Below are 20,886 nucleotides of genomic sequence, written 5' to 3'. Positions count from 1 at the left end.
CCTAAGAAAGTTACCATCCAACTGCCGAGTTTTATTTACTTGCCAAAGCCAGATTTTACAGGCATTTGGCAAGTGTTAATTTTTAATTTGAGCACCTTTTCCATGATAATCTCACTGTGTCCCTCTAATGTCTGTACACCTCCCTGCTGATTGTTAATGCTCTTGTTTGAATCTGATCTAGGGTTTATGTTACTGCAGGACAGGGGAAATCATAAACAAACAATAATCCCCCAGGGAAGCAAGTGAGCCACCATAGGCCTATAAATCCTAGATCCTGAGAGGACGTGCTCATTTGGGGTTTGGCCTCTCACGCTCTTATTGGGTTGATTTTGGGTCACAGCTCGGGACGCTGGCATTCAGATAAAGCAGCTAAATCTCTGCCTCTTTCTGGACACTGGGGACTCCGTGGACGCCCGTCCTCTTGACTAAAAATGGAAAAAAATAAAAACCCATCTCACTGGACAACTGTCAATACTAGAGTTCTATCGAATGAAGAAAAGAAAACACAATCTATTGTAAGACATTTCAACCAACTAACACCCTTCTTATGTAATAATGCTATGACATATTTAGTAATTATAAAATTAAGGTAGCATAACACAATATGGTTATTTTGCTGGAAATTCAATTAACAGAAATACAGGTAATAATGCCTATGTTTGGATATTCCAGTGAATTAATTCACACCAACGTTGATTATTCTTTATATTTAATTAGAACTTGATGAATGCAAGTCAAATGACAATTCAATTATAAGTCTGTCATCTGTGCAAAAACTACTTCACATCTATAATTTTAATCAAATACAATTGCTATTTCCATCTCTACATTCTGATTGGATGAGCCACAATGCAGAACCGTGTAAAATAGCCGATACACATAACTTGAATTCTGCAAAAAAGCAACTAATCGTGAGGTTGCACAACTAAACTATGCTCTGTGTTACTCACCTTAAAAAAAAACGTCTTTCTCATTATAACTTTTTAGGGACACACCCGCTCTGCATTGTCACATTACTCCTGTTCACTCATCTATTAATGTTGCCTAAATAGAACTAAATATATCCACTGTGTTTCAGCAAATCACACAGCATGTGTGTCAACTCGTGGTAAGGCTAAAATAGTAATATAAAGAATAACAATATAAAAACAATAAGAAAACATGGCCTCTGAGAAACACACATTAGTAGCTTAGCAAAGGCAAATTTACACTTGAGGGACGAATGCGAACCCCTATGTGAATCAATATGAAAATAATATCATATAATTAATACTCCCATATGAATGATATGAAAAACAATTAGTAAAAAAATACTCATGTTTTGCTTTAAAAGTGAGGTGTAGTGCAGTGACAGTAAAGATGATAGGGATGAGATGGGCATCCCATGGGGAGCATATGCTAATCTGATTTGAGGAAGATTTGTGTGTAAACACTCACCACCATCTTGTTCTTGGCGACCCAGCAGTCAGCAGGGAAATCTTGCAGCATGGGCACCAGGAACTGCAGGCAGCCATCCCAGTGACACAACAACAGCATCATTCCAATTAAATTCACGATTCGCACCATTGCACTGGCCAGGTCATAAGTCATATGAAAGATCTGGGAAAAAATGGAGAGAAGGAGGGATGGTGAGATGTTGTACAAAAGCTTTCACACGTTGATCTCTCACGAATGTCACTGCCATTCGGATTTTAATTTCAATCAGTGCAAAATAAATGTACATTCGGTTCTAAAACAAAATCACCAAATACGACAATTTTATTGATTAATGACTGAATTGAGGTATGTTGTACAAGCAACACCTTTAAAGGTAAAAAAAAAATCAGCCCATTTTCAAGAAACCCCTGAAGTTAAGATAACTCTTAATAATAATTATAAGTGTACATTAGGGGTGTAACGATTTGCTCTGACAGCGATTCAATTCAATTATGACTCTTTACCTAATGATTATGATGGGTCCGAAATTAACATTTTGGCCCACCTGCCAAGGTGGCTGGTAGATGAAAAAATTTACCAGCCAGTCAGATTTTTTAGCAGCCAATTATGTATTTATTTATTTCATTTTACAAGTGGATTTAAGACATAATGAACAATACTGTAAGCATTTTTAAAAGTGAACAACGTTCATGAAATATTTAATTGCTAGATAGTCCATTTAGAATTATTTTTCAGATTATTCACTTATTACAACAAACTACATGTTGTTATATGAACGACCAGTAATTCTGGATGTGTTAACAATTATTCATTTTAATCATTATAATTGTTTTTATTTATTTAATGAATTTCTACTCTTATTTCATATATTCTTATTTCTTATTCGTTTTTTTATTTATCTTGTATTTTCTTAAAAATGTATATGTAAAGCACTTTGAATTGCCATTGTGTATGAAACGTGCTATTTAAATAAACTTGCCTTGCTTTGCCTAGAGCGAGTACCGATACTTCCTTTTCAGTACTCGCTGATACTGATTCTTGTTTTTTTGTTTTATTTTTTTTATTTTAAATAAATCCACATAAACAGTTTTTCTCATCAAAATTGTGTCTAAATAAATTAATTTAATAAAACTTTAATGAAATGAAAATTCTGTAGAATAATTATTTTTAAACATAATCTTGTATTATTTTTATCAAATGATGTGGTTTTAATCATAATGTCACTGCATAATACAAAAAACATCAATGAAGTTTAAAAAAAAAAAGTGCATAACATGTGAGATATTACTTAAATATTATACAAATACTTTTTGTATTTATAATTTTTAGTAGTAGTAGTATTACAGTGAATATTACTTAACTATACAGTGGTGATATATTTCAGTTGTATTTCTTTTTTTTTTTCATTTTTTTTTTCATTTAAATTCATTTTAATTTGAAGCCATTTCCGTTTTTTTTTTGTTTAAAAGGAAGTTTTCACCTCTGGAAAATCCTGCCCCTACGCGACTCAAAGTGATAATCAAACTACAAACGGCAGCTATTTAAATAAATATGTAGTCTGTATGAAGTGATTTGGCGCACTGCTCTGTGAATTAGCACTCTGTTCGCTGTAATCTGCTACAAACAGAGTGTGCTAGTGTGAGCCAAGGAGCTCATAAGAGCAACCAGCATCAGCAGAACACTTGCTCCACACATTCACAGGCACTCACATTTGAAGAGCACACAGCACATGCAAAGTATATATATATATATATATATATATCATGAAATCTCAGTCTTTGTGGTTTAATAATCACACTAGGAGATAACGTGATTTTAATTTGTGCGCTGAATGTTTACGGAATGTCATTCATACGTCAGATGGTATCGGAGTATTTTTACGAGTACAAGTACCTGAGCGTGATATCCTAGCTGCTAACTGGACTTTCTATAAGCAGCGGGACTAGCTAATGAGAGCCAATCCATTAGGGTTGCCACTTTTGTTATAAAATAAGGGACACTTATTTGTCTTCTTTATCTTAATTATGTATACATTTTGGATGGTATATACATTTATTTATTTTTTTATTATAATTTTTTTTCCTTCACCTGTATTTGTCTTTATGATTATATTCATACATTTATCTTATTTAACATTTACATAGAAAAAACTCCACAGTTTTAGCACAATGTGTGGACATTTCAGATGGTCCCTTACCCACCATAGGTGATTTCAATGTTAAATTGGCGATTTGGAACGATTTCACCGTGACGCCATCTGACCAGCTTAAATATGGGACAAATCGCGTTCCGTATTGATTCAATACGGGAACGCATCATTTTATCTTTAAATATGGGACGATCCCATGTTTTATGGGACAGGTGGCAAACCTACATTCCATGTAAATACCTGCAACCTTCCTGACTTAAGACCTACAGAGCCCCGTTGATGACAAAACTGGAACATGTTACATTATTTTACAAGATGACACAAACTGACAAAATGGCACCCGCCAGAGTGGCGAAATTCACCAACCAAATACAAAATGTTCTTGCATTTGGTGCTTGGTGTTAATTTCAGACCCTGAAAGTGTGAAATCTGAAATTTGGTCATTATTTGATTTTGGAACAATTAATAAGTCAGTGTATTTACCACTGTGCTACCCAGGCCCCAAGGAGTCAGTGTTTTTAATAATTCTGAAAATGTTTTAATGAATAAATATGATATTACTATGACAAACGTAATATAACATGATATAAACAAGATATACTTTTATAAAAAAAACACGGATTTGTGAAAGTTTTCACCTAACTGGTGTCATAATAAACGCCATGGTACTGGCATACTACCATTCTACTCTATCTGCCATAGACTGACATAGCAGTATTAAGAGTTATATGTGAAGTATGCCATTGCGAACACAGCCCATGTAACACGTGTCACTAGGCCTGTTGCGATTATTAAATATTCGTCTAATCCCAGTTATCTAATCTAAACAATTTGAGATGACCACTTTTATTGTGCAATTCAAATTCCAATCACATTTTAATGCCCAAATAAGGGAATTATAAAAGAATATATTAAATGCAATGAACGGCGCTTTTGCGTGCCATTCAACTGAACTCCAAGCATCAACCCAGAGCTCCTGTCCGGAAGAGCGTGTGAAATGCTTCTCAAATGCTCTGATGTGTGCGCCATCAGCAGAGGCTCACGCCAAACTCCCGCAAAAATATGTTGGAACCCTATGTTTAATTTAACGATCGGGTAATGGCAAATGTTCTTGGTAAAAGCGGTTCATTCACTCATGTTAATGACACAGAGTGACACTTAGGGGCGACACACGCTTACTCTATTTCTGTGGTGATCACATTTTGAAATTAAATCTCAAAGGTTTTGCTTCATGAGAAATAATGGCTCGTAGGTTTCATCAAAGAGCATTAAAATAACTTGTCAAAGTGAAGAAATTAGGACAGAAATATTTTACTATTGCTTAATTTAACATAATATTCTATTACATAATATAAATATAATAAAAATATATTTTCAATTTTATATATATATGTCTGATATATTTTTTATAAGTTCCAAAAAACAAGAGTGTAATTGTAACTAAAGTTGACCAAAGATACATATTTTAAGTATTTAGAAATATTTTGATATCTAAAAACATTTGATGTCATTCATATAGTTATAAAGCCTTAAAATGAAATCTTATATCCCAATTTTATTATTTGATTTACATATTTGGATAGAAATATGTAAAAATGTAGGCTTCATGCTATTCTCCGCGACATCCACGCACAACTGACCACGTGCCCCACCGAGAGCGAGAACCACACATTATAGCGACCACGAGGAGGTTACCCCATGTGACTCTACCCTCCCTAACAACCGGGCCAATTTAGTTGCTTAGGAGACCTGGATGGAGTCACTCAGCACACACTGGATTTGAACTCGCGACTCCAGGGGTGGTAGTCAGCATCTTTACTCGCTGAGCAACCCAGGCCCCCTAAAAATGTCTTCTTAAGATGTATGAAGCACACTTGCGCCTTAAGAAATATGACAATTTATATGACAATTAATTCTGAAAGCCCTAAAGGGACAATTAATCGCCATATCCCTCAAACAGACAATGAATCGTCACATTTTCAATAATTTGTTTGACAACTAATTGTCAGCCAAACTTCATAATCATGACAGCCCTACGTGTCACCGTTGTCATATGAGATTTTTGGCCAATCACCTGTTCACAAATGTATTGTATACATGTGTTTTTACATGTGTTTTTCTGTTTGTGTAAAAGACCACGCTTCTTTTCAGAATCTCTAACAACATATTAACTGAAAGCAGGAAAGAACAGGTCCAGACTCATTAACTCCACTATAAGACACACAGAGAGAAAGAGATGAAGAAGGTTGAAGGTGAGTGAGTGATTGGCTAATCCTAATGGTTAAGTATCCTCTTGGGAGACCATCGGTCGCCAATGCAGGCAGTCGGGTGTTAATGGTCTCCACAATTTTAAGCTACTTAATCTGAGTGAAGCCACGACATGCACTGTTAACTGCACCCATGCTTATTAAAAACCACTCGAGTCACTTTAAAACAGCACTTTTAAAAGCTTATGTGAGAGGGATCCGCTTACGAGCCATTGTTATTGGGCGACGAGAAAAGCCCTATAAATAAGAACCAGTCATGAGCGGTCTCTCTCTCTCTATCTGTCTCCCTCTCTGCCTGTCTGTCTCTCTTGTCCACGGTCACCTACCAATTGCTGCCACTGTGATTACTGTTCGTATGCTTTTATTTAACAAGTTCTTCCTCTGCCAGGACATTGTAACCACAAACAGGACATTATGTTGCTCAGAGTTCTGTTTTTTTCTGAGTGCAGACAAACAGCATGAGGCCAGATTAAATAATGGTCTCTCTAAAACATTAACTAGCAGTAAAGCATCTGAATTAATCATGCAGCCTTCTGTAAAAGTCACCCTCATTACCGACTATCTGCCATTAATGCACACTGTATCATTACAGAGAGAGATAAAATGATAGAGCTAGAAAGAGGACACTTCAGATACAAACTGATGGTGCTCAATAATGGTTGGGAATCAAGAATCAGTTGATAATTCAGAATTTGCTAAATTAACGGAAACAACCGATATTCAAGACATTCTGTTCTGCTAATGGTTGTCTGAATGTCTGAATTATTCAGCTGATAAGGATGGAACACTATACTAAAATACTCTATTTTGCTAATTAATCTATAGCACAAAAGAAACTATGTTGTAGACGAGTTGTGTGTATGCAGTGTGGATTAAATGTGATAAGAAAGACCAGGTGCTACAAAATAGCCTGATACTAAAACAATAAATAAATAAAGCATATTTCTATTGTCATGTCCTCGCTGGTTGCATGCAACAACAAACATACATACTTCCAATATTTGAAATGGTCACTACAGTAAACCCATAAGTAGATAGGCCAAGAATAGAGTATTATGAAGTATATAAAATGTTAAATAACAGATAAAACAGAGCAATTCACATTTTAAACATTTACATTACATTTACACATTTGGTAGACGCTTTTATCCAAAGCGACTTACAGTGCACTTATTACAGGGACAATCCCCCCGGAGCAACCTGGAGTTAAGTGCCTTGCTCAAGGGCCCAACAGTGGCATCTTGGTGGTGCTGGGGCTTGAACCCCCGACCTTCTGGTCAGTAACCCTGAGCCTCAACCACTGAGCCACCACTGTCCCGGTGGCATCTGGAGTATTTTGCCACCTTCCATGGCAATATGTTTCCAGAGCTTTGAATAATTTCTGTCCCTGATTGCAATGTACCCTTGGTGTCAAGCTCCCCCTCATGTTAAACGATTATATAAAAATACTATTAGCAGGTTTATTACCTCTAAAGGACTCATTCAAGAGTACAGAATTTGCGCATTGCACCCAGACCACCATAATGGCATTCAGATCTATGGATAAAAACAATGCACAATGAGAGAGACATGACAAGGATTGGTTAAACGTTTCTGTCTCTCTCCTGTCTGTCTATGCTCTTCAGTTCTAATAAATTAGCACTGTGAAATGGAAACAGACTGCTCCGCAATTAAAAGGAAAGTGCTCTGGATAGATTGTGGAAATCCTCTCTAATGTGGCCTTATTATAAAGTCATTATTGTGGATCAGGGAAATATAGACTAATTTGTCTTATCCAAATGGCGAGGGATGGATCTAGGAATGCATGAATCACAAAAACCATGGAGGCCGGTTAACTTTCTCTCTCAAACACACACTGAGTGATGGATGCTTTGCCTCTGTGACTCTAATTGACATGGAGGAACATTAAAGATGAGAGCTGCACAGAGACTAAACAACATTTTAAGTCAGAAGCAGGAGGATTTTGTCAAACATATACATGAGTGAATGATTTTGTTTCTCACCATTGTGATTCCAAAAACACAAGCAATTCATGACATGACAAAACATTGCATTGCAAATGTCAGTGCTTGTTCTGTAAGAGAGACTCAGTTAAATTAAAACAGAAACAGGTTTAGTTAGAACACTTTCTTGCATTTCCCTTGTGATAAAGACTATTTACTGCCAAAAAAGGACACTTATTCTAGGAGAAATACACTATTTAAATAATCCATTATAAAGCATGGTTGCTTAAATTTTAGTGATATATACTATGTTAACACATTATTCATATACTGTCTAAAACTTATGGGCCCAATTTTAAATGGAAAATGGAAAGCTGATTCATTGAGCTGTAAAATTATGGGGAAGAAAACGCTTGACAGAAAATATTGTCTTTCTCCATTGATTACAACTTCATTCTTTTTGCAAAAGTATTGTGCAGCGTCTCACGCCAAAGCCCCGCTGAAAAAATACAAAATCCCATATTTAGAGCAGGAATGTCCCATATTTGTCTGGTGGAAAGTTGGCAACCCAGAGCTCCAGACTAAAAAAATTACTTAGGAGCCATTGGCTCCAAAACTGAAACATTAAGTAGCCGAATGGCTGTTTTTAGTCACCAAATCACAGAATTGCTTGATTTATATTGCTGTTCAGAAACAAGATAGAAAGCCGAAGAAAAGACAGCTGATAACCTATTAATCAGACGTTTAAACAGAATATATTGTTGAGAAGATAGGTTTGCATTCCATTTCGTCACAAATGTTCACACCCCTTTCATAATTTATACAAATATAAAAGTACTATTATAGTACTTATTTAGTACTGCTCTTCAGAATCTACATATTTAGATATTTACATAAAGTATAGTATGTAGTGTGTTGCCTTATTGAGCATCAGTGAATGTATTCACCTTGTGTAATAGCTGTGTACAAGTCCCTCAATTTTCCCTCAATTGTCCTAAGTGTCAAAACCAAGTGTTACCATCCAGTAAATGTAAGCGCAGCGTAGTTCTAGCGAGAAGACTAGCAGCTCTACATCATCGCACCATTAGCTGTGTAATTCCCAGCCAATCACATAAATCATATAAGTCTGCTCACAATCTATCACATTACTGTTTCCGTGTGCTAACAATACACAGGCTGATTCGGGTGATTTCATTAAAAAGACCCAGTTCAAAAGAGTAAAATTTGTAGCTTGAACATCCAGATGCATTTAAACTTGACTGAGTTTCAAATGGAATGCATCAAAAGCCACCTATGGAGGTGGTTTGAGTGATCGGATGTATATCCGAAGGGCATTTACACTTGGACTTTTCATGATCGGATAGCTAACCGATCAGTAAAAAAACACCTGAAGTGACCAAGTGTAAATACCCCCATCAAAGAATCACAAAGAAAAATCAAATTGAAATATTCATGTATTGATTTAACTAACCAAATATTTAAAGCTAAACGAGTCCTCGGTTTATCGATTACTCAAGTAAATCCCTAGTTGCAACATTCCTTTTTGGAAACATTTTGCCTTATGTATTCATTAATATCTATTTGAATCAACTTATCAATTAATGAGAAAAATCATAATTTATTAGTCATTAAATATTTACTAGATTATCCTGCAAAGCTCACTTTAATTTGTTTTATCATTAGACGTGCTGTTACAGTGCCTGCAGCTGGTTTGAAACCATTTTTTTCTGTCTCTTTATTCATTGATTGACTGGGCAGCAAGGAAACAAACCAGCTGCCTTTATTTTCAGACACAGCCAACAGAACAACAACAGAAAAGAGACAGAATGACTCTTACTAAATTTATCAAATTTAGCAGATGGTCACATGGCCCAAACCAAACCTTCTTATTAAACACAAGAATTTATAAATAAATGAATGCATAAAAAAAACCCAGAAGTGAGAATATCCAAAGAAAACATTTCTCATCACACTCAATTTAAAGATCCAATGAAAAAATTATTTAGTGAGCTACCCAGCTGTCTATGTAGCCATCATCCAGTTATCATTCTTAGACATAAAAATGGTTATTTACAAAATGGGAAGTTTGAGTAAAAAAAGTAAAAATTCCTTGTTAACCTCTCTAATCAACTAGTTGGTTGTTAGACAGCTAGTTGACCATCCTGACCCATCCCTAGTTCTGACAACATAACTGTTGCCATTCTGATTTGGAATTAAACAGCTGACAGGTTGAGTTGTAGTTTGCAGGTGGAGGGTTTAATGTGGTATTATGGGATCTAAGACGGTTTGGAAACATAACAGACTTAAATGCACACAGCTGGTGGGCTGTAAAGATTGTAAATAAATAAGATTAAATCTACTAAACACCTTCAGATTTGCATGGAAGGTTTATGAAAAACAGAAACGCCTAGGCTTTAGCCACTTTTCCACCATCGGGACGAATGGTTCCTTTTGCGAGCCGTGCCGCTCCGTGCTGATCCGGGCCAGTTGGCATGGTTACGCTTTCTTTTTCCACTGTGGTGCTTGAATGTACGGAAAAAATATGTCAGTTGGTGACGGTGTGAGAGACATTAACATTGGAGCGTGTGCGCTATGTAGGACGATCACATATTCCAGTTTTTAGGACTGTTTTTTTCCCCTGATTTTTTTCTCTGCTAAAAGACAAGAAAGAAATGTCCCATGTCACAAAAAGGAAAGCAAAGAGAAAAAGACAAGAGTTTTACCATCATTTGCTGAGAGGTTGTGCATGCCACCGGACACGAACACATCCTTAGTCAAAACCAGGGTACCTCTGGTGTCCATACTTAAGCACCTTAGAAACCTCTGAGCCATATTGGATCCTTAATTTTCCATCTAGAACACATTCAGTTGAGGAAACACAAGCCATAAATAGAACTATCCCAGATGCCGATATTGATAGAGATGGACTTTCTGTCTCCACTTAATAAACAAACACAGATGGCTGCACTTCCAAAGCTCAACATTATTAATGATACCTTATGCAAATGTCATTCTTGCTAACTCTCTCCATTAAGAACTGCTCACGTCCACCCTCTGCATGTAAAGAGAGTGGTTAAGCTTTGTTATTAACATTATACTGGCCAAGAGGGGGTGCTTCAACACCCACTTCATTAATGAGCTCATTGATGACCCAAAAAAAACCACCCCTGGATGCTGAAAATTGAGGGTTGTTTTGATAGTCTTCTCAGCGAGAGAGCAGGGTGTATCTGCAGATCTCATGAGTGAGTCATTAGAGTTTGATTTAATAACCTGCTGACTAACTGGATTAACTCACAGCAGAGTCACTTCCACGACAATGCTTTCTAGCCTACTTCCTCTATTTAAAAGCCACTAAAAAAATGTACTCCAGTGTACTGTAAACGACAACTGTAAAATGGACCCTTTTCACATTTCTGTGTTTGAAAGTTGCAAGTAAAATACACTGGAAAACGTCTATAGCAGGGAGGATAGCAAATATTCCCATTTGCTCCAACAACAAAAGAAAAAATCCATTATTTCATTTCCTTGACTTCCTAAAGAGTTTTTTGAAACTCCATCCCAGCAGTGGTGACTAGCCCTGCGTCCAATATCGTGTACTGTCAGAGGATGTACTGTATTTGTTGAAGGGCACACATCTCAACTGGTAAAACACTACATTCTTAAGCTATGCATGAGAGTAGTCTAAATAGATTTCAGACATACTTAATTTGGGGACGTGGGTATTGATCTGTGACCTTGCACGTTTGTTTAATAAATATTTAGTCAATTAAATGATGCATTCAACTACCATTATGAATATAGTAAAGAGTATGCCATCTATTCTGACTAAGCAATAAGTCAGATTAATGCCATATTTCATGGCATATTTGATGCATAAATTAACATAAATTATTCTGCAAGAAATAAAAGTACAGTCCTTTCAAATGTGTAAAAAAACGTGTTTTTAAAGTTAAAACGTATTTTTTTTTCCATCAGTAATAAAATTCAAAGTGATCAAAAAAGAGCAATTAACCTGCAAGTTGGAACTTTGGCACCACTCCAATTATGGTTTAATTATAAAGGGATACTTCACCATAAGTAAAACATAATTTCATCATTTTGTTCTTCACTGTATACTTCAGCTTGACAAATATGTTCTGAATACTAGTCTCAAGATTTTAGCAAACATTTTTTAAACATTAGCAAATTTTTTCCAAGAATCATTTATTTGATTAACTTCTATTTCTGACATGTTTTGCACACTTTTAATGGGGGCCACTCAATTTGTGGCATGCGTTTTTGGAAAAACATGAGATATGCTGTACAGAGACAGAACATGGCCCGAATAAACAAGGCACCATCTGCGTTCAGCAGATTCACTTCTCACCGTGCACCTCCGAGACCCTGTTCAGCCTTTCACCTACTGATGGATAGGGAGAGAGATGAACACCTCTAATCATCACGTTAATCATCATCCAACCGATCTCAAGAAGACGAGAGAAAATTACAGGCTAATGTTAGCACTCTACGTTGGAATATTAATTTGCTTATTCATTAATTGATACGTGTAACACTCGACACTTCGATTTATGCCAAACCTCCCAGACTGCCAGGAAATAACTGTCATGGTAACATATGCTGCATTCAGTCTGTGATTTCTTCCAAGCAAACCAACAGGATACAGTGTGGACACCCACAGAAAAGACAAATTACAACAAATGATATCTTTGTAATAACATACTTGTTTCACCTAAACAGTAATGGCATTTAATGGAGAGCCACTGGAGAATTCTGATGAAGTTTCCTGTTTCTCGTTTGTTTCTCTTGAGAAACAGACCACAGTAATCTCACATGTGTCTCCTCTGGAGTTTCAGAAGAGATCTCAACAATGTCTCAAACTGTACTCAGATTTGCCAAGATACCAAAAGCCCTATTTCTCAGGGTAAAATCTGTAAAAGAACATTCGCATGGCTCCTCTGTGATAAAATTCATGGTTCATTGTGCAGGAAGATTTTTCTCACGTGGTCAGTCACATTTATATTTGCAGGCTAATATTTGTATCAGTCTAGTCGACTAATCGGTTAGTTCTGCCACTAGACAACGTGTCATGTTTGGTAACCATTAAGTGTCTTGTCTAATGCTAAAAAGGCAAATATCAATAAAATATATATCATATACAAATATGTGGATATCTCCATTAAACAGATTTCATTCACAAACCTCACAAAACTTGCGCAAATACAGCATTTCTTCCTTTTTTTTCTTTTTTGAAATGCGATTGCTAATGCGCACATAACGTCCGTGGTTTCTGGACTACTGTGCTCACTGTTGTTATGTTCGTCATCCTAATGTATTACAATTTCTTTGTCCAAACAAATTAATAAAATGGTAAGACTACACAGAAATCAGGAGAAACTGCTATCTACTATCTAAAACACACAAAATCATAATTTTTTATTTGTACAAAGTTTTGTGTAAAATTTTGAGTAAATATAATGCTTAATAAAAAAGTTTTTTTTGCCAATTTATGTCTATGTAATTTACTTTATTTATTTATTATAATAAATTGTTACATATCAGCATAGGGCTAGGCGATAAAACGATATCAATATTTATCGCGATAAAAAAACTCCACGATATCGACTATAAGCTTTAGTAGCCTACTTTAGTAGACTAGTTTGTAGCCTAGTCTTTCTCACTTTAATAAAATAGAAAAATGGACCATTCAGACTTTTACATTTTCAAAAGTTTCTCTCTGGAGATACCCCTGAACCACCATACAGTACCATTCCTCAGTCACAAGGGCTTCTATGACCCCATACTTGGATATCTGTATGTAAAGAAATATGAAAATAATTTTAAAGTAAAAAAATATATATATTTATATATACATTCATTATGATTCAAAATGAACAGATCATCTTATAACATTCATATCCAACTGCACTCAATTGATAAACTCTATAAAATATTATAATATTTTCATAGAAGATCCCTCAGACACCACTTCAGTGTCTGGCCCCCCAATGCAGTTTTGTAAAGACTATTTAGAAGGTTTAGGATTTTGATTTCTCTTCTTTTTTTGGAAATTCAAAAAAATGTGCAACGTGCAAATTGTGATTGAATATCTTGATAAATCTCTATATCGAATGATATGAAAAAGAATATCGTGATAATATTTTTTTGCCATATCGCCCAGACCTATATCAGCATTATATCGGCCCATCTGGATATTGGCATCAGCAATTAAAAATCTTTATCAGTCAACCTCTAAAGGTAATCCATACAATTTATGTGCTATATTCAAAGTCTTCTGAAGTCATACGATAGCTTTGTATGACAAACAGACCAAACTAGCTTTGAAACACATGATCATCACCTATCAGACAGTTTTAAACTTAAAATGTTTCCCTCCGCCATAGCGTTTACATCTCATTCGTGTCTGGGTGTACAAATATGGAACATCAAGATGTGTAACACCAGGTTTGATGTCAAGGAAGCCAAATACGTTTATTTCTGGCCTGTCTTATCTGATCGCTGGGTGTGGAAGTGCACATAAGATTTGGTGGAAGTAAGCTTCTCAGAGTCTGTTCCTCACACAAAGCTATCATAAGACTTCAGAAGACTTGAAATATTTTGCATGGGTCAAATATACTAATTTTATGGAAAGACACTGGTCACTGGTCACTGTATCCTTTCATTGTAAAAGAAGCAAGTAAGAAGAATGAAAGTCATATTGGTTAAGAATGATGAGTAAATAATGACAAAATAATTTTTTTTTTGGGTGAGCTATTCCTTTAAAAGGTACACTCAGTAACTTTTGTCTTTGTGTCATCTTGGACTTACACTGACACATAGTGGATTGGATGCAGCATCACTTAAAATCAATAGTTTTCAGTTTAAGATGACATTGTTGAAATTTACAGGTAGTGTTCACAGTCAGCCATGATTAACTTAATCAATTAGTGAAAGTGTCAAATAACAGGAGGGTTACTGAGATTAAGCGAGTAGTATTCGGCTGGTCATGTGATTCTAACATGGCAGCCCCCATTTGTGGACCCTCTTCATGCAGAATAAAACAGCTTTTATGAGGTTACTAATATGACTGGAGTCTTCATTTTAATTTGAGTGGTCATGCATATTGCAAAATTACAATTCATGTCTTTAGAAGTAGAAAAAATTACTGAGTGCACCTTTAAGTGATACATAAGAAACCTGAGCTTTAAAAAAGTAACAAAAAAATAAAAACAAAAAAAAGTAACATCTAAGAAATACAATTTTCCTCTGGACAGAGACATGACAATCACTCTGGATCTCGTGATCATCACATATCAGACAGTGTGAGTGCTGTTTTGAGCAATAAGCATTGTTATAATCACTTATACTGTAAAGGTCCACTCACCTCCTCCCACTGGTGAATGTAGCGTATGAGCCGTGACAGCCGCAAAAGTCTAAGCAGACTGAGAATTTTCGTAAAGCGTACAATCCTGAGAGCACGCGCCGTCTTGTAGAATTCTGAATCGATTCGTGTCTCCACGATGAGGAAGATGTAGTCCACAGGGATGGAGGAGATGAAGTCCACCACAAACCATGAGCGCAGATATTTGATCTTTATCTGCTGAGGGTCCAGAATAATCTCTGCGTTATCCTCCTTTACAATCCCAGTGCGGAAGTTTAGTACCAGATCCATGAGAAAGAATGTGTCAGAAACCACATTAAAGACGATCCATGGTGGTGTGTGCTCATCTTTAAAGAAGGTGATGCCCACAGGAATGATGATTAGATTTCCCACCATTAGGAGCAGCATGGTGAGATCCCAGTAAAACCTAGAGAAGAATTACAGCAATGAGAACGTTCATCACCAGTCACCACATTACAATTTTGACAAGTACTTTTGATAGACCATTATTACTGACAGGCCAATATTTTGATAATATAAAACCCTGCCTAAAGGGGTCTTATCATGAAAAATCTAATTTTCCTTGATCTTAAAAAAATAAATAGCACAATGTACTTTGAAAACATACTGTAACTTTCAGAAACTAAAAAGAGCATTTATTGAAACTAAGCTTAAAAAAGTAAACCACTTGTTTTGAAATCACTACATGCCAGAAACCTATAAAATTATGGTATGATCAACAACACCGATTGGGTGTGCCTTAAGGTGACCCTCTTTTTCCCAGATATGTCCTCTTTTTCGGACCTTAAAAAAGCGTCCGGCCGGGATTCTAAATTTGTGAAAATGTCGGGGATTCGGCTTTAATTGCATTATGATGTGCATCTAGTATAATACTTCATTGTGTGTGTGCATACATATTTGCATTGCTTTAACCCGTCTTTTTAAGTCCCGCCTTCTCACACACAAATTGGTCGATTATAAGAGGCTTGCAGCAACTATTGGACAAAGTCCTGCCTGTTAATCTCTCCGCGAACACACAAAGTGCTGTTGTGTTCGGTATCAAACAGTTGCTTGACAGTAGCAGCAAATGACAGCTGAGTGGAAACAATGCCCAAACGGCAAATTTACAGAAGATTTGCACAAAAGATTTCCATACTATCATCAAGGTCGAGATCCCTGGGAAGCAGAATGTATGACATGTAAAGCTGGCACTTATGTGTCAGTTGCTAATAAAGGTACAAGTGATTTAGAAGCACACATTAGCTCTGTGAAGCATAATAGGTCAGCAAAAGGTGAAAGTTTATCAGGTAAATTCGGACTACTTTTTGCAACCAAGTAAAATTCATTCAAAAGAATGTTGGTAATTTGTATTTATTTTTATATTTGTTATGCTAATAGTGTCTTTTTCACTGTATTACAGTTTGCATTTAATACTTTTTAGAAAACCAGTATATGGTCACCCTAGTGGGTGAAAAGGAGGAAGTACGACATACAATTATTCCTAAACACCAGAAGAACTAAGGATAAGAGTAAAATGTAAAGTCTGTTAAACCTTGTGCAGCTCCTGCCAGTAGCTATCGCTAAGCATATCCTTCTGAAGAATTCCAACGTTACGAACAAGGAGCTAAAGTATATTTAAAAAAAATCGCTGATCAATTCAGTCTGATCTTAACAGTTTATGTGGCACATTTCAGCACAGATTTATTTCATGAGTCTGTCACAATGTAATGCAGTTTTGCAAATAGGATGTTTTTGAAGGATGGGGCATTTAAACACTTAATTGGACCCCAATACTCTGAAGCACCTGTACTGTCACTTATAGTGCATTTACATAGAATAGGGCGTTTACAAAAAGCTTGTTCTTTGTGTCAGTTAATAAAAATCTAGTATTTACTATTTTAGTAAATAAATTGAATAAAAAGCATTTATTTCAGTGTTTATTTAATTTTATTCAAATTGATGTATATAGCATTACATCAGATATCAGCATCAAAATATTTGTGGACCACAAACAAATACAGCACCAAATAAAGTTAGCTTTAGTCAGCCAATTATGTTTTCTCTGCCTTGCTGAAAGTCAAAACAATTTGTACATAAAATCAATTCAAAATGGTCTTATTTTCATGCTCTCCTAGTTTTAGTCAGAGTTTGCTGCTTAAAGTTTACATTTCAAAAGCACAGTGCCTGTTTCAATATTCCTATTTTGTAAGTGCTGAATGACACGCATACATTAGCAATGCATGTTTTTCAAATTAAGCCTCGCTGAAACAAAACAGCCTTGACTGGTTAATCTGGTTCAGATGGTGACCAGGTTAAGAACAGCTTATGACCATTTAAGAAGATTCTGTTTTTTTCATTGTATTAAGTACTGTACTGTATGTTCCCTTTCAAGTTGGTCACTTTGATGTTACGCTGATGCTAGAGGTCACCCTTGAGAGCCCGATCTCACTCTGACACTATATCATCATGCCAATTCTTTTAGCAGATGAAGTCTGGAGCTCCGCCCCGTCCTTCACCTTCATATTGCGAGCCCATGCTTCATCATACCTTCAGTGTCATGACGCTTCTCATCTAACGGACACTCCTGAGTCTCAAGACACTGTGCTCCCGGTTGGTGCTCTTTGGTAAGAGCTCAACTGAGTCTGTAGCCCCCCGAAATTCCCCCTCTGTGGATCTCGAGGGACCACACGAGGAAGCCGCGTGGGGCTCACACATGGAGCTCTGGGAATTTGAGGAGAAAATTCTGCGGAGTAAAACTCTGTGGCCTTCTTGCTCCCCTGCTGCGGTGCCTTTGCCCGTGGTTTATGCCAATGTATACCTCCATCCCTCTCCAGAGGATCATGGCTCGGTTTCCTTTGGCATAACCCCAGATGTCTGTATCACCTTGCATTATGTGCCACAAAGTGCATGGCCCAAGCAATTGGCATCTCTACGATAGTGGCATTGGAGCAGCATCTCTGGTTCAACCTGGCAGAGATGTGTGAGGCAGACAAGCTTAAGCTGCTTAACCCTCCAGTTTCAGGAACGGCTCATTCGGTCACACATTTGATGCCTTTTCTGAGATATTCCTTGCTGTCAGAAAGCAGTAACAGGCAATTAAAAATGTCTTGCCTCACCATAAAGCAGCCCCTGGCAAGCATCACCGTTCACACCTACGGACAGTGCCCTGCTAAGTCCACCAACACCCCTGCCCCAGCCCCAACCCTGCCCAGTCCTGCTGATATAGCAGCAAAATTGCAATGCTAGTGGCCGCATCACATGATATCACTCCGTGGCCCACGTCCCAGTGGGAAAAACCCTCGGGGTGGTGAGATTAGTTTTTGACTGTCACAATCCAGTGAAGAAGAAGTCCAAGCTCCCCATTTCAAGTCTGGCCCAGACAATGTCATTGATCTCATCTGCTCTCCCCACCACCAGTTGCCGGGGGCATGTCAGCAATGTTCAAAATGTGACGCTTACTACAACCCCTGGAGTCACGAATTCGAATCCAGGGCATGCTGAGCGACTCTACCCAGGTCTTCTATGGAACCCAATTGGCCCGGTTGCTAGGGAGGGTAGAGTCATATGGATTAACCTCCTCGTGGTCATGATTAGTGGTTCTCGCTCTAAATGGGGCGCGTGGTAAGTTGTGCATGAATGGAGAGTAACATGAGCCTCCACATGCTGTGAGTCTCTATGGTGTCATGCACAGCGAGCCATGTGATAAGATGCTCGGATTGACTGTCACAGTTTGATGTAAGTAACCACACCACCACAAGGACCTACTAAGTAGTGGGCATTCCAAATTGGGGAGAAAAAGGGGGTTAAAAAAATCTCGCTAGACCTCCTCAGGCCACTCACGCTACATGCTGCCACATGGTGAGCGCTACTGAGCATTTCACATTGGGTTTTAAACACAATTCAGCAAGGTTACGCGATAGTTTGCGACATGTTTGCCTCACTTCAACGGCATTCTGTCCTCCATGTTTTCAGTGCAGGACATGCCAGTTTTACTCTGAGGTAGAGAATCTCCTCGCGAAAGACTCAACAGAGATCGTTCCCCCATTCCCACAGAGGATTCTATAGCCATTACTTTCTTGTTCCAAAGAAAGACAGTGGTCTACGTCTGATTGTGAACTTATGCCACAAAAACATCCTCGCGCACTTGCCTTTGTGGGGAATGTTTATCAATAGAAGGTCCTCCCATTTGGAAATTCCCTGGCACTTTGCATATTTAAGAAGTTTGCCTAACATTTCAACCAGAACTGCAGAACAAGCATATTTTGATCCAGTTGGACTACACATCCGAGGTGGCATACATAAATCCCCAGGGTGGTCACACATCACGTCCATTGATGTTTCTGACGTGATGCCGCCTCCTGTGGTATCAAATACACCTCAAATCAGTGCATGTGGTGCACGTTCCAGGTCACCTGAACTGCTCTCATGTCAGGGGATTCTCCAGGGTGAATGTAGACTTCATCCTCACTCAATTTGCATGATATGTAAAATGTTCAGCAAAGCAGAAGTGGACCACGGTGCTCTGTGGTACTCTCTGTCACAGGCACCGTTGGGAACAGATGCCCTGGCCCACAAGTGGCCAGCGGGGAAATGCAAGAAAGTGTTTCCCCTGGTCCACCTTTTGCAACAAGTGTTAAGCAGAATCAGAGAAGATCAGGAAACGGTACTGCTTGTCGCATCATTTGGCCTGAGCAGTCGTGGTTTCTGGAGCTGACTAAGCTGTCGCTGGCTCCTCTGTCGAAAATCCCTCTGATGAGGGATCTTCTCTCCCAGGCAAGGGCACAATCTGGCACCCATGCCCGGAATTGTAGAATCTGTACATTTTGGTAGTTGAATGCTCCCGTGTGACTTAGATGAGTGGTCGCACACAGTGATGGACACCATTTCTCAAGCCAAATCCCCCTCTACAAGGCATCTGTATTATCTCAAATAGTGAGTTTTCACTGACTGGTGTTCATCTCAAAATGAGGACCCAGTGCGATGCGCTGTGGGCACAGTACTTCACTTTTTACAAGAGTGTTTGGATGTGGGTTTAACCCCCTAGATGCTTAAAGTGTATGTGTCTGTAATTGTGGTGCATCACCAGGCTGTTGATGTCTTTTCCCTGTTTTTGAGGGATGCTAGGCAGTTGAGACCACCTATACCGCAATTAGTTCCCCAATGGGACCTCTCCAAGGTCCTGAATGTGCTCTCGGGCTCTCCCTTTGAGCCATTAGAATCTGTGAGTTTACATGCGCTCATTTAAAACTGCTATGCTCCTTACCCTCGCTTCAGTGAAGATTATGGGAGATTTACAGTCTCTTTCCGTTGACAGGTCCTGTTTGGAATTTAGCCCAGGCTTCTCCAAAGCTGTTCTTAAGCCCAGACAGGGCTACATGCTCAAAGTTCTGACTACCCCTTTCAAGTCATTACTTTGCAAGCTTTTTCTCCTCCTCAGTCTGAGAAGGAGCACTCACCAATCATACTGTGCCCAGCATTACATATTTACATAGAGCGTGCAGGTCCATTCAGTCTAACTGACCAGTTCTTTGTATGTTTTGAAAGTCATTCCAAAGGCTTGGTGGTCTCCAAACAAAGGCTCTCCCATTGGGTCATTGAAACACATCTTGAAACTTTAACTACAACTGCCACTGTTGATATAAAATTAGGTCTAATAGATTCTACCTTTAGATTGTTTCATATGAAACTATAACATAGGGAACATTGTATTGC

The 20,886-nt window shown here is 37.8% G+C and overlaps 1 protein-coding gene across 1 annotated transcript in view; it reads right to left on the bottom strand.

Moving 5' to 3' along the window:
• Positions 1 to 20,886, bottom strand: part of LOC127661807 (potassium/sodium hyperpolarization-activated cyclic nucleotide-gated channel 3-like) — a 116,233-nt gene that overhangs the window by 54,328 nt on the left and 41,019 nt on the right. The window contains exons 2-3 of the mRNA XM_052152703.1: positions 15,178 to 15,601; positions 1,438 to 1,599 (exon numbers count right to left, since the gene is read on the bottom strand). Of these exons, the coding sequence (XP_052008663.1) occupies positions 1,438 to 1,599; positions 15,178 to 15,601 (586 nt within the window). The remainder of the gene's footprint in view (positions 1 to 1,437; positions 1,600 to 15,177; positions 15,602 to 20,886) is intronic.

This window comes from Xyrauchen texanus, chromosome 21, assembly GCF_025860055.1.
Source record: "Xyrauchen texanus isolate HMW12.3.18 chromosome 21, RBS_HiC_50CHRs, whole genome shotgun sequence".
Lineage (NCBI taxonomy): Eukaryota > Metazoa > Chordata > Actinopteri > Cypriniformes > Catostomidae > Xyrauchen > Xyrauchen texanus.
This window is presented reverse-complemented; position numbering and strand designations above follow the sequence as displayed.